At 40.3% G+C, this 15,332-nt stretch overlaps 1 protein-coding gene across 2 annotated transcripts; it reads right to left on the bottom strand.

The window, feature by feature from the left end:
• Positions 1-463: 463 nt before the first annotated feature.
• LOC128449540 (protein tyrosine phosphatase type IVA 3) lies at positions 464-9,415 on the bottom strand. Of its 2 annotated transcripts, none has more exons than XM_053432769.1 (7): positions 9,134-9,415; positions 5,404-5,903; positions 3,722-3,878; positions 3,529-3,621; positions 3,292-3,422; positions 2,911-2,985; positions 464-2,393 (listed from the first exon to the last, which is right to left on the bottom strand). In XM_053432769.1, exons 3-7 carry the CDS (start codon positions 3,815-3,817, stop codon positions 2,276-2,278), a joined length of 513 nt encoding a protein of 170 aa, XP_053288744.1. In that variant the 5' UTR covers positions 3,818-3,878; positions 5,404-5,903; positions 9,134-9,415; the 3' UTR covers positions 464-2,275. The 2 variants fall into 2 exon arrangements, with proteins under 2 accessions (XP_053288744.1, XP_053288743.1); XM_053432768.1 differs by lacking the exon at positions 9,134-9,415 and adding an exon at positions 8,675-8,935.
• Positions 9,416-15,332: the final 5,917 nt, after the last annotated feature.

Raw genomic sequence — 15,332 nt, 5'->3', positions numbered from 1 at the left:
GACCTTTTTCTGCCCATAGTCCAAGTTTCTGCCACTAGACCATCCAATGTTATAGTACAAATTAATCTGAACTTTGGAATAAATAAATAACTGAAGTAAGTATTCTTTATGTTGTCATGTCCGAATATAAATCAAATACCGAGACCCATTCACTGCACTGTGATAAAAGCTTTTAGTTATAATGCCTCACTTAAGGCTTTATCGTCAAGCTGGTAGACATGGCTTAATGTGCATTTATAATCCATTAGTAGTATAAATAATAATAGTGTTTTTTTTATTATGCAGCTAAAAATGTAATACAAAAGTTTTAAAATGTTTGTATTACAATATATATTAATATCTTCTTTTACCGCTGTTTTTATTTTTAAAGTAACAAGGCCACAATATAGGAACCCATACAAATATTTCAAAAGGGAACTGATGAACATCTATTGTCATGTAGACACAATGACAAAACCTTTAATAAACAATGCAAGAATTTACAGACATACAAACATTTACAGCATTTTATTTTTATATTAAAAAAGTGTCAGCTCAGGCCAGTCCCAATGAGCAACAACAGCTAAAGTCAACCAAGCACACACACACACGCACACACACACACACACACACACACACACACACACACACACACGTTCATTATATAAGGAGGAACAACAAACTGTAGCCAGGTAAAAAATGTCTTTACCCTCATTCCTTACTACTGCGTCTTTTTCTTCACGTACCCTGCACTCATTTCTTTTTCACAAATTGATGGAGATTTGGAGTTTTCATAACTCAGAAGGAGAGGTGACTGTCTTAAGCAACCTGCTAAGTGCATGCTCTATTATCAGAAAAAAACAAAACTCAAATCAATACTGAATGAAAAATGAAACAAGTGTCAGGAACAGTTGTTGATATGAATCATTCAGGAACAAAACAAATGAATAAGTAAATTCCACCTCACAAGAAAAAAAATGTGTGAAAAAAACTTTGACCTGGTCTAGAAGACTTCACAATGCACTGCAACATGTTTAATAGAATTAGAGCAATGTCTCATATCTTCATGTCAGGTCAAACATGCCCTCGGATTAAAACTGAGAGCTTGACTTCTAAGCGTCATCAACTGCTGGGGTGACAGCAATCCTCCGTGACCACACCTTAATATAAAAAAATATTTGTAATAACAAGAAATGATTTAACGGTCTTTGCACATTTGTTCATAGTCACTGAATGAAGGGAGAGATTCACATTGAAGAAAGTGACAATTTGTGGCTCCTCTTTTAATATTATTTACATCTAGTTTACATTGCTCTTGAATTCATGTCATGTGAGATTACAGTCGATTTATTAACATTTCCTATTTATATAACACATATGTAACATGTATAACCTCACGTGAAATCACAGCTGCTGCTAACTAGTCCGTTTCCTTCTTTTTGTTGTCATTTAACAGAGCATAACACATAATGCACACATACATATGTAAACACATTACTCAAGCACAGTGTATGATGCAATAATAAAACAGCGACTACAAGCCATCCGCGTTATAGAAGCTGTGTACGAATGGCTGAGAACTAGCCCTTATATCTGCAGTTACACTGATAACAGACACCAACAGGAAAAATGTTAGAAGCGAATACTGAAAAAACACAGAGCTGCTGGGGTGATGTTATTCTTGGGTTTCACTGATTTTAAGTTTTTCGTCTAGCAAAAATACTTCAAAAGGTTTCTCATAGCAAAACATTAATCTCAAAGAAGCACAAACACTGCATTTAATTACATTCCTCCATTATAGATAAGTTTAAAAATATTGAACATCTGTACATTGGTTTTGAAGGCCGATACATCAGGTTTATATAGTAAATCTTCAGGTGTCCCTGTGTGCACACACCGTGGGTTTGATTTATTGAAAATTGAATATGATACAAAAACTTCATCACATTATCCATGACCCCAACTTTGTGTTTTTAACAGCACTATTTCATAAAGCAAATGTGCCTCAACAATTAGCCACAAAACTCAATATTTGTGGGATTTTCCATTCCTCATCTCTTTCCCATCTTCCTTCCCATCGCTCTAAACTGTATAATGAAGCGAAAATGCAATAGCCTAAACTTATAAAGAAAAGCAATAATTACAAAGATGGAGTCTTATTAAATTACAATAACAACTCTCAGATAGACCCCGACTAATGGGATAATGATGCGGGTGAGGCAAGGCGTATGGTTGGATTCCTGAGAATGTAAGTGTGTGTGCATGTGTGTGTATATGCGTGCGTGTGTGTGTGTGTTCACATGGTGCAACACTTGTTCTTGTGTGTGTGAGAGTCTTTGAATCGGAGTCTCTGCTTGGATCGGTATTTCTCCAGGTAGGTCAGCTGTTTGCTGTTGATGGCTCCGCGACGCTTCCTAAAAATATACAACAACACAAACAAGGTGGAAAAGGTAGAAATCAGTGGTGACACCTTTAAAAATGCTGCTTTCAGTGCGTCTGTGCATGCTGACTTCAAACACTTATACCTTAAACCTGTTAAGCTGCTTTCAGACATGTAGTGAATGTTCAAGTAAGAAGCTTCAAACTATCTCCAGCAAGCCCCCGCGTAACAAAATGTCTGAATGAGCCGATGTGAGAACACAGCAGGAGATTCTCCGAAGGTGAGTTTCTGTGAACGCATCTGAGCGGAGAATCTTCTGCTGCGTCATTCATGTGTGAAAGAAAAACTCCAGAGAAAGTCTCCAATTACCCTAACTCCAATCATGCACATGCAAAACATGCAAAGTTAATTTGGAATCGCCCCTGTCCAAACCAGGATTTGAGCTGAGAACCTTTTTGCTATAAGTCAACCGCCCATCTATAATACAGCTCTTCTGTTGTTGTAACTGCATGGGGGTAAATACACAGGATGTGAAATAGAAATGTACTCACTGCCTGATAAGTTGAACAGCTTCCTCATACTTCATCCCACTCTCTATCAGAGCCAGGGCAACCAGCACAGGAGCCCTGGATGCATGTAAGAACACACACGGGGTCAGAGTCACATATTTATCTGTTGGGTCTAATGTCTAAAGAAATTATAGTTTGTATCTCAGAGAAATCAAGTGATCAGGTTACATTTGTCACACCAGCAGTTGATGACAGGGGTTTAGAGGTTAAGGGAGTCACATGTTTTTACTAAACCTGAAAGGCCTTTACTTTAAGGATCAGATAATCCCCTCTGTGCTTATACGTATGTGTGTGTGTGTTTGTGTTCATCCTCGCCTCATACTGAAAGGTGTGTGCACATGTTTTACTGGTGAATAATCGTACCGTCCCAGTCCAGCCACACAGTGAACTGCCACGCAGCATCCTGGATCCTCCTGAAACCTCTTCTTTAGCAGACCCAGCCAATCATCAACAAGTTTAGTCGGAGGTGGGGCTCCATCATCAAAGGGCCAATCCTGAAAGAAAAGCAGACACAAACAATCGATCAATCAATCGATCAATCAGTCAATCACAACTCCCTGTGTGTTTGTGTGTTTGTGTGTGTGTGTGTTGTATCCTCACCACCACAGTGATGCCGTCTTTCTCAAGCGGCGTTTTGTCATAAGTGATGTCACAGACGCGAACCACAGTGGTGGCACCAAACTGCTTCAGGTCCTGGAGGGGTAAACATTGGTAGAGGAGGATTTTCATATGTGCATATTATCTCTGACTGGAGCTCTGCAGAGATCTGATGTCACACACACGTGTTGCTTACCTCTACGAAGGAGCTCAGAGTGCTGTCTGTGGGGTTGTGGGTGATGAGGAATCTCATGTTCTTGTGGCACAGCTCCACTGGAGCTGGACGGTTCATGGTGTCCAGTGTGATCTTGACGTCCCAGGAGGACCTCCGACCTTTATGTGTTAGCACTTAGCTGTAAATCATAAGCTCAGTGTCAGGAACAATCTTATGATTTCAGATATGTGAGCTATGTTTGGAGCTCATTTTAAAGCCTATCAAATGACATAATAAATGACAAAATCCCCATGTGTTCATTAGTATCACAATAAAGTGTCATGACACAAGTTCTCTCAAACATCTTTTACATGACTCTGATCAAATGCAAATTCACAGATTTGTCTTGATTTTTGCAAAGTGACACAACATGTATATCTTAATCCCTCTTAGTAGAACTGGACAAATATCACAAACTTGACAGTTCGCCACCTGTTACAGTCTTTAAGCCATTGTTCAACATTTTGGGGCAGACATAAACACAACTTTGGCTCTGGGGTTTGATCGGGCTGACCATATACCAGGGTGTCGATGCTCTGATCCCCGGTTGCTCCTTTCTGCGTGCCAAAGGGAACTGAATCTCAAGTTGCCCCTGACGGCCATTGTGTGACAGAAGAAGCTCTACATATAGACAGGGTGAATGTGGCTTGTGCTGTAAATCTCTTTGAGTGGTCGATAAGACTTAAAAAGCTCTGCATAAATACAATCTATCTACTATGCCAAATATATATGTAGAGTCTGGCAATTAGCCTAGCTTATCTGAGCTTTGCCAAAAGATTGAGAGTGACCAGTAAAATGCCAAGTTGTAATTTTCACATTTTGTTTTTGTACAACATAAACAAACAACCTAGTGGGAGCAGGTGGAGAAATGTAATCCATCTTCTATGCTCTGGACTATGTGTCTGCACAGCCTGTGCTTGACTGTCATCTTCCTCAGGACTTTGCATCATAGCACAAATCCGTCTGGACAACACGTGTATTAGAAAGAGCAACATACTGTCACAGCTGTGTGGAAGTCACGTGGACGGAGCTGTAAAACCTTGACTGTTAGGGATGGGCATTGTAAGCGTGTGGATGTGGATGTGTTTCTATTTAAAATGATTAACATGACACTTGAAGTATCCTGGATGTACATTACAGAGCTGTCATTGGAGCAGCCCCTTGATCGGCAATGCTCTTGTTGCATTTCGATGAGGATAGCAGGGATGGGAGTTTATTTTAGGATACAACTTTATATCTTATCTATTTAGCTGATTGTTCGTTGTTTACAATGTATATGTGTACTTTTTGTCATCTTTTTTATGTGATTCAATTCTTTTTTACTCTTCATTTTATTGTTTATTCTTCAATTTAAGAAACATTCACACTTTTATAGTTTGCATTTTGCACTGAATGGTTTACATAGCGGTTAGTGTTGATAAAATAATAATCCTAATTCAGAGGTGCCTCTCATTACTACAGCGTTTCACTCCTACTATCTTAACACTGATAAGAATTTCTTAGGAGATATTCAGTCCACACATGAAAGTAAATAAATGTAGGACAGCACACCACAGATCCTGACAAGCCATGATGTGTGGAACGCCACAACAAGTCCGAAAAGTACAGGACTTAAAAGTGTTGGTACGTCACCATAATTGGTCTGGTCACCAGTTACCGCTCACCTTTAGCTCCAGCTGTAGCAGTGTGCTGCTTTGTTTTTCCAATTATAACAGTTCTCAGGTGATTTTGGACTTCCTGTCCGTGGTGGAACTTCCCGTTTATAGCCCTTGAAGTTATAATCACAATTCCACGGTGCTGTCGTCTTGACTCTTTTACACCATCAGTTGACTGTATCCTATAGTCCAACAGGTTACAGTGTCAGTTCTCTCCGTGTCCCACTCTTTGTTTTTATCTCTCTGATTGTCCTGTACTCCTCTCTTTCTCTCGATTGTCTTTCTCAGTGGCTTTCTCTCTCCTCTCTCTCTCTCTCCAGTTATCTTCTGGTGAGCGAGACTCTGCTTGTTACCCCATGAGCTTGCTGGTTCAGAGGGCAATGTCCAATGGTCTTTTGGGGTTCACGGCCCCAGGACGGCATAGTCCACCTTCACCCACATAGGGTCTAAACGTGTTGGGCGTGGCAGTAGTCACCACTCCGCTGCACAAACTCCATCAACCAGCGATTCTGAATGGACAAACACACAGAGGCATAAACTGGTCAAACATTGAACTTATATTCTCATGATAATACAATTTCAGTAATTCAGCATTTGTTCCAATGGTCCAGAACTAACTTACTGGCTAATGTAAAGATTAAAACACAAATACACACATGAACATATAAAATAGTTAAAAATGTTATGCTTTTATTGAAGCCCGAATATATTTTTTTCAGGCTTTCACATGTGAGGGTCCAAAGCAGAGAAGGTCAGCCCCCTCCTGACACCATTAGCGAAGCAAAACCCATCATGGACATATGTAAAAAAACACTATTCTAAGATAACGATTTCATTTTTCAAAGTGTATGGATTTCTCTGATGTTTGCAGGTGTCGGTAAAGATGGCCTGAAACATAATGCCTGTAGGGGCTACCTAGGAGCACAACTTTCAAATATGAGAGTAATATTATATTTATTTAAGAGTGTTGTCTTTCAGTTTGAAAGCACTGCTTAGCTGAGATTTGCTCCACTACTGCTTATATATTTTGTTGTTTGGAAAGATTTCCTGTGCTCCAGCTTCTGTCCTTCTCCTCACACTCATGCTGCTTTGCCCGGCGCAATAATACATTTGAAAATTCTTTGGTCCCATGATCATTTACAAGCAGTGTTAATAGACTCACAGGCCAAAAGGCTGCCACATATCAGGAACTTATGTGTAATAATAGCAACTTGAACAGACATGCACTTAAGTGTTTGCATAAGACCACAGATGCACCATGAGCTCCAAAATCTAATATTTGATGGGATTTACAAAATAGGGAAACATTTTATTAGATTAGCCTGCACAATATCAACAAAATCGAATTTTCTCTGAGTATAAAAATGGCAACAAAGTCTAAAAAGCTAATGTTTCATTAGATTTCCCCTCGACTCAGTGGATTGTGTCTCGTTTATGCAACCTGAAGCCAAACTGCTTATTCTATCGATTCATTGTGTTTGCAGAAAATTCCCATCTGCTCCATTCATTAAATGCAAAGTAGTGAGACGAAAAATGGGCCCAGCTATGAAAATATAATGTAATTTCCCCAGCAGCCCTTTTTTTTAACAAATCAAAACAAGGCACTACATCCACTCAATCGCTTAATATAATATCCTGCAGGAAAATACCAGCTCTAGTTTAACTGACAAGCCCAAAAAGTGTAATACTGGTCTATTTGTTTTACTATTTAGTCAAATATATTTTTGTATCTAAAATACACAGTAAAGTTGTTCTCACAGTTAGAGGTTGAGGACAGTGAGCAGAGGTAGTGAGGGAGACATGAGGGAAGGTGCTCAGAGATGTGACCCTCCGCCCACTCACATGCCCAAACCTTCAGACAAACAACCAGAGGTAATCTGGGTAATCTGTGGCCACCTCTTCACCCCTGCTCTGACGGTCCACACACGCACACATTTTCATGATCACATGCCAACCTACTCCCTCACTCCTCCAGAGGAATGTATTCAATTCCAGGTTGTTGACCATCCATAATTAGGCATGTATCCTCAATTCAGAATGATGTATAACAAACGTTTATTTTTTCCTTTACTGAAATTTATAGAGATGTTGTTTATTTTTTTTAAACCTTGGTGGTACAACAAAATAAAATGTGAAACATGCAGGATAAAAAACTGGGGGCACAGACAAGGCAAAGCAATTACTTAACTGAAAGAGAAAGACTAGTTATTAAAGTATTTAAACCTGAATCAAAGGGAAATACAAACTCTACTCAACTTTAGCTGATTGACTCCATATAAAAATAACATACGCAAACAAAAGAGCATGCCATATAGCCGTAGAGCGGCTAGACAGTAGCAGTAATTCCAATTAAAACTGTAAATCCGATCGTCCCTGTTACGTTAGAGCGCAGTTTGGTTTGTAGAGACAGTTGCTTCCCGAGTTGTGTGTGTGTGACTGCCTGTATGTTTCCCTGTCCCACGCTGACTCAGGACTCAAAGTGAGTTAAAAATGGATCTCAATATTATCTTACAGCCGTGTTAAGCAGCCCAACTTTCCTATAGTACCTCTAACGTGATGGTGAATGAGACACAGTAAGCTTGTTAACAGTAAAGACAATAACAAGGCAGGTTAGTAGTAGCCTCGAATAGGTTCAATCCTGTGACAGCACATTCACCTTGACATCCTGCCACCTGTAGAGCGGGGGTTTCTGTCATAAGTCCAGTCATGACTGGAAAAAGGAACATATGCTAAATACCTGGATTTGAAATGTTTCTGTGAAGCTGCACAGCCCCCCCTCTCACATCAGTGGACAGCTCGGCTGCCGAACAGGGAAATCCACACAAACCCACTGACAATTCCACCATAGTCCTGCAGAAGCAGCAGCAAAGTCCTGCAGCAGTCTGAGTGCTGACATCCAACCAGCTGACTGCCTGTTATAGTCAACCCCTGTAGACACTGAATACCTGCAGCTGTATTTATAGCTGTATCTACACTGGCAGCTGATTCTGTGACACATCAAATGTTTTTGGTGGGAACAGCAGTCACCAAATGCCAGCGCAGCCTCGTCCTCCCGCTCCCTGGGAGTTGCACTGAACTTGTGTGATAACTATCTCTGCAATGGAAATGCATGTAAATCCTGCACGATGTACTGTAGCTGTCACTCAAGTTGTCATTCTCAAAAGTTACCGAACCTGTAACTTTTGGCTCCGTGTCAGCATCAGGATACCTTTGCCAAATATGATATTAGTTTGAAGGGCAATGAAAACAAAAGCACCATGAAATGAATGTGTGTCCTTACCAGTCAGCTCTTCAATGTCATCTCCAAACACAGACTAAATGTTGACTCCTCTGTGCCACACAATGAAGTGAAGTCTGGCTGCTTTTTCCTCTCCTCTGTGTCTGCCACTACAGGAGCTTGAAATCGGTGCCAGCGAAGCAACAACAACCTGTAGCTCTGCCCCAACTGTCACGCAGGGGAGCAACCTCACCCTCAACCCTCCCCGCCTGTCGCCTGCAGTGCCCAGTATCTTCCAGTGCGCAGCTCTATACCTTGCTGTGGCAGTGCAGTGCAGTGTGCCGTGGCTGAGGATCTGCTGTGAGCTGGTCTAATCAGGCTGAGCAGCCATCTGACCCTGACAGCCCTGTCACCAGCAGAACACTCTACAGTTAATGCTCTTAGAGCGAGAGAGAGGGAGAGAGGGAGAGAGAGAGCGAGAGAGAGAGATGGAAAGATGGAGATAAAACAGCCCTCACTTACCCCTCCACTCCTTCCTCCTCTTCATCCTCCCTTTCCTCCTCTTCATCCACTCTTCTTCCTCCCCCCTCTCTTCCAGAAGGCACTCGGTGGGTAAATAAGAGGTGCTGCTCTCTCTGCCTCCTCCTCCTTCTTTCTCCTCACCCCTTCCATACAGACTGATAATTGTGAGGTCTAACACAAGGATACAGTTCACATTGACATACAAATGCAAATCAGTGTTTTCGTCCATTTTCTCTTGATCTATTTGTTGTTCTCGTGAACGTCTGCCTGGAACTTCTCTTGTTTTCCTCGCCTCCCCCTCTCTCTGCCCCTCCTCCCCTCCCTGAAACACTAAAAATAGATGGTCCTCAGAGCTGGCAGACAGATTGGACAAGTCAAACGCTTTGAGCCTCAGGTCATGGAATTAACTTTCTACTTGACTGACAATAGTACCTGGTTCTTTGTTCCGCTGCAGACAACCCCCCAGTGTAGATCCGCAGGCTCTCAGTCACTGTGTTCATCCAGAAACACAAAATTAAAAACACATTTTGTCAACCAAATCACACAGAGGCAGGTTGTTGTTGTTGTTGTTGTTGTTGTTTTTTTCAATAAAACCATCCAACTCATGTTTTTTTTAGGTTTAGGATTCATGTTGAAGTTGTCTCCATCCAGACTGTTTACCAGGTTATGTGACTCCACAGTCACAAGGCAGTCACAGGCGCAGACTTTTTAAAGCTGAACACGCTGGGGCCTCACCTGACTATCAATCACTTTGAGCTGGAGCTAACGTGACTGTTTGTCTATGTGCACAGCCTTAAAACATGGTTATAATTAGCTGCTGTGCTATTTGAACACTATTCATGCAATGAACACAAGTTCATTGCATTACGATTGTCATGATCATATCCCGGCTTGGACTTACTTTGTGTGTGTGTGTTTTTTTGCTTTCAGGGCTGCAGCTGCGTGTTTGCCGCATTCACGGTGCCAAATGTTTGGCTGCTGTATCATGTTCCCGTGTCATCCTGCTGATTTTCATTGTGGTGACCTGGCACCCCTTTTTTTATTGTGATAACAAGCATAAATATAGACACGAGTGGTGATTCGCAAGTTCCAAACAGAAAGTGACAGATAAAGACCTCCAGCAAGAAAAACAAATAAGATGGAGAGACAGATGACTCAGCTTTGCCTTGTTGAGTGACACAGAAGTGAAATGGCACATTTCACAACTTTTTAGATGTGATAGGGACAGACCATGGGTTGACTGGAGCACAAAATACAAGCATAGGTCAAATATTGAGTTATAGATACAATCATTAGTTTTACTTATCTAAAAGCACTGTATCATACAGACGATCAGTTTGTCGAAATATCAAAAAAAAGGGGGTTTATGGTTTTAATGGGTTTGAGGCCTTTCTGTGTGATACTTACATGTTCCCCCCGTGTCTGTTGGTTTTCTCTGGGTACTTGGCCCTGCAGTATGCTGGTGACCTTTCCAGGGTTTACTCATGCTCTTGCCGCAGGTCAGCATGACCCTCAAGGTATAAGCGGTATGGATAATGGTTGTTTTTAACGTTTTGTTTGTAGAAGGTCAAAACTTTTTCACCCTTTCTGAATTTACATTTTATTTACATAAACCTCAGGAGACAGATTAAAATTTTGAATTTGAGCTTTTTAAACCCTTGGTATACACATTTCAAATTTGAATTTTCAGGAGAATTTGAATTTAAATTTAAATTTGAATTGGGATTTGAATTCATCCCTGGAATGAGCTGGTTATGAACAACAATATGATAGACTTAAATTGTTAATTGTCTGCCCTTGGTTATGGGCTTGTTCCATATAACCATAGAGCTAATTCTGAAATGTTATGAAATTGATCTGCATCATCACAACTCTGATAATGAATTGACTTGAAACAGAACTATGTTTTTCTGGATACCAAACACGATAGTTGTTTTGCTTAGTCCAGACATCCATAGTCACAGTTTGAAGACATTGTGACAAATTTTTTATATTTGGCCAGTGGCCCACATCAGATCAGGTGGTGTGCAGTGCTTGGGACCCTTAAAAAGCATCTGTATTCCAGCACTCCTCTGGTGTACACACTAATTATACAACTGAGACATCGTTGCCACCTCCATGTCATCATTGTTTCCCAGAACTTAAGCTCTCATGTTCCACTCATGGCTTCTTCTCCTCTCTGATCCTCCGGAGGAACAGTCTGCTCCAGCACCATGTGACCATCTGTTTTGAGCCTACAAATGGCAGCGCACCGGCCTAAACATGGTTGCTGCAATGGCCTCTGGAAATGTGAGCTGCCACCCTATAGGTCATCCCTCAGCTGGTAGTCTTGTGCTTTTTGAGGAGCGGAAAGGAGGCCAGCTTGGGCCTTGGCCGTGGACTCACTCCCACACTCATGTAAGCAATAGGACGACCTGCAAAGACTCTGAACCCTTACTACCACGACCACAAGGAAATGCCAAGGAAGTGCTCAGTCCTTTTTTTTAATATAAACCAAACACTTTGCTGATGATGACGAACGTGGTAATTATGAATCGTTATCAAACTGCCTGCCAGAGTTGGACTGAAGTCACAGTGATGATATCATTTACTGCCGTGTTTTCTCATATCAAACCTCTCTCTGGGTGATATCTCCTCAATCACAGCATCAGCGATAGAATGGATGCAATATATGACCACAGCTCCTTACCTCACTTGATCTTGAGTCAAGCCAAACTTATCCTTCACTTCATATCTTGTCAGTGTTTGTGCATCTGCAGGCATCAGTGGAAGTGAGTTTTTCATTTTAAAATATAACATAATGTGTACAATCATTCACTTTTCCAGCCCTGAATACTAATATTATAATAATATTTTAGTCATTTGGTTATAAATAAATATCAGTGTTTATGACCGAAAAGCCATGAAAAGTTAAATATGCTGCTGCCCAACTTTGAGTTGTTTGCTGGAGAAACAATAAGATATATATGCATAAATAAATACACCTAAAACTGGGCATGAATGTGCATAACTAGGTAAATGATTGAATAAATGTTGTTGTGGAAGTAGATTCTTCTTGGTAAGCTTTTGGCATTATGCAATGTCTGGTGCTATTTCCACCACCTATCACCTAACCACCAGTGCTAATCTGGTTCAGTTACATCTTGCCTGTCCCTGTTGTATTTATGTCTGTTGAAAACAAACATGGCCTCTACTGAAGAGAAGCGCTGACCTAAAGTGATATAACTAAAATATATGGTATAACCATGACCTACGACAGCCATACGTTTAAAATACTGCTGACACTACGAACAGTAATGACTTTATTATTAGAGAATAATTATCGCTGGTAAACTATTTGCTGATAGTCCATGTTTTATCTGCAAACTTCTCAGTAAAGAGGTTAATCCTCTGACAACTGACAACTCGTTTGGTCCTGTGTCATTCATTCCTGAAGAAGTGAGAATGCAAGCGAGTGGGAATGCAAGCGAGTGTAAATAACACTCATTTACCATGTTGATACAACTACGCTGTGCATCCCCCTCCCGCTCTCATTTTGTAATTCAGTCCCTCGGGCGCTCTGCTCATGCACCAGTGTGAAATACTATGTAATTCCCTGAGCAAACAAGGAAGAAATCAAATATGAAACGGAAGCACAGTCACTCCAATCAGTTTTATCTTTTACAAAGCAAGATGACATTATGTATTTCATGACTCGAAAATATGGGGGATCTCTGAATAGCACATAACCACACAACGGCATATATTAAACATATGTTTAGAGGACGTAATATAGTAGCAGTTGCATCACTGTGTTGAGAAACGAAGCTTCTCATTGGTCAGGACTAGATGCTAGAGAGGAAACAGAACTCTGCAGAGTTTTAGACAAGCGATCAAGGGCTTCCTGTTTTGAGCCGTTCTAATAAAAGTGAAATCTGAAGGGTTGCAAGAAGATTGCGTGAAATGAAATTTAATAAACAGTGTTTTTTTTTTTTTTATTGTAATCAAAATGAAACTGGAAAAAACAATCCAGACCTGATCCAGATTGATGGATTTATTGCTTTTTAAAAAGTGTCCAAGGCATCAAACCTTTATGCCTAAACTCTGCTTCAGAAGTGTGTAACTAAATATGTCCCCGAATACACTTAAACCGAAACACACTATAAAAGGAGTTATGGAAAGGCCCAATGTGTTTTGCACATAAACATGCACACACCATAAAAACATGATTATACAACTCACATATGTTCACGTACACAGAAGGAAAGTCCTACATATGCCTTCAAACATACACACACACACGTACACACCAGTACACGCACACGCACGCGCACACACAGTCAAGCATGTGGCAAACAGCAGCAGCTGCTGGGTTTATAATTAGACAGTTTTGAAAGCTGAGAGTCGGACTTCAGGACTTTCACCTGCAGGCTGAAGAGTTACCATGACAACCAGTTGTCAGTATGAAAATACAACTTTATTATACCACTTATATTATTTATGTGTATATATGTGGGTGTCGAGACATTACAGTAAGAGAATGAAAAACAAAACGGTGGGATGAACGTCTGACCTTCAAGCTGCCTGTTGCCTCCCTGGACCGTGTACAAGTTTCCACACTGCTGCATCCAGAAGGAGGACGTCACACTCCATCTAGTGGACAAAACTTTGAACCGACACAAAGGTGCAAAGTGTGCCACAAGCTTGAGTGACATTGGGATCTGATTTTCTTCTCCAGACCATATACAGGGATTGAGTTGTATTTAGTCCAGGTAAACTTGGAGCTTATTAACAGCTTTGAATTGCAAAATTACTATTGCTAATTTTACTTTCAGTACAACACTTAACGGTTATGACCTACGATACATGTGTCATGTGTTATTTCTTTTTGGCAATGTGACATATAAAAAAGAAGATTCTGAATATTGTCTGATGTACGTTGATGTGTTGTTTCTTATCTGCCTAAATTAAGGTTAAATCAGAATCCCATCTAGTCTTTTTCATTTGAGACATTTTGATATGTCACAATAGGAAAATCACAATACAATACAATAAAATGAATGATGCTTGGATGAAAAAGTCATTAGATGTTCTTAGTAGTCTGTTGTCTTTCAATATATATGTATACTCATATAAACTGTCATTCACATACTCATATACCATTTCTCAGTGTTAAAGTGTGCAGACAATATTGTGTAGATTTTGAGCTCCTTCTTACTCAAATGCCTCAAATGTGTCTCCTATTGGAAGGTGAGTTCACAGTAGTATTGAGTTCAAAATATGACTATATTGAGTATTTATTGTCAGTGTGGACGGTAGAATGTAACCTGTTTTGTGACTGTTGAATCAGCAGGTATTAAAACTGCAGACATATAGAATATGGTTGGAAATGTTGATAGTTAACAAATTATTCAGTTTCATAAACCGTTTTTGTATCAGACAGGTATTTGTATCAATTTATCGGCTCGTAGTGTTTTTTGCAGAAGCAAGAAAAGTTCTATATAATGTATCAGGTGTTATATCATACTATGTTAAATATGTTGCTTACTGCTCCAGCTCTATGTAAACAGTGTTTTGATCATTTGGAACAATTGTAATCACCACACACACCCAGAAAGATAAGCGAGCAGTCAGTTGTGAAATAGGTTAGCAGGCCAGAGCTTAGTCAGGGTTAGTATGATGTTAAAATGGCCTCAGACTGACGTGAGGCTGAGTAAGACCCATCTGCCACCCTCCGCTCTTCAGCCATCGCTAAATGGATTACACACACAGAGCTCTCATCTAGAAGTTTGTGTTCAGGACTGTGCTGGCGTTACATCTTGGTCTGCTTTGAGTCCTTTCAGCCGGCTGTCCGTTGTGTTGTCCACCTGCTACTGTGTGGACCCCCACTGCACATTGAAAGTTATTAATGTTGGGTATATCCTTTATGTCAATGTAGCCTTCAGCCTCTGTAGTGTGCATCGCATGTATGCTGATGCTCACAGCGTAAAGGATTCCTTGTTTTGTTCAGCACCAAACTACATCAAGAAAAACACTTGTTCATATACTCACAATATTTTTTTTAATCAATAAATCTTTTAGCCTCTGCCATCATGAGAGAAAGACTATTTCATTTAAGAGGAATTTTACCTCCACTGTAGTGTATATGTGAAATTTCTCTCTTTAAAAGTATCCATTTTAACATACATAAAAGTGTTAATAAATAAATGATAGAGAACAT

The sequence above is a fragment of the Pleuronectes platessa genome, chromosome 10, assembly GCF_947347685.1.
Source record: "Pleuronectes platessa chromosome 10, fPlePla1.1, whole genome shotgun sequence".
NCBI classification, from domain to species: Eukaryota; Metazoa; Chordata; class Actinopteri; order Pleuronectiformes; family Pleuronectidae; genus Pleuronectes; species Pleuronectes platessa.
Note: the sequence above shows the minus strand (reverse complement) of the source record. Positions and strands in the feature narration are given on the sequence as shown.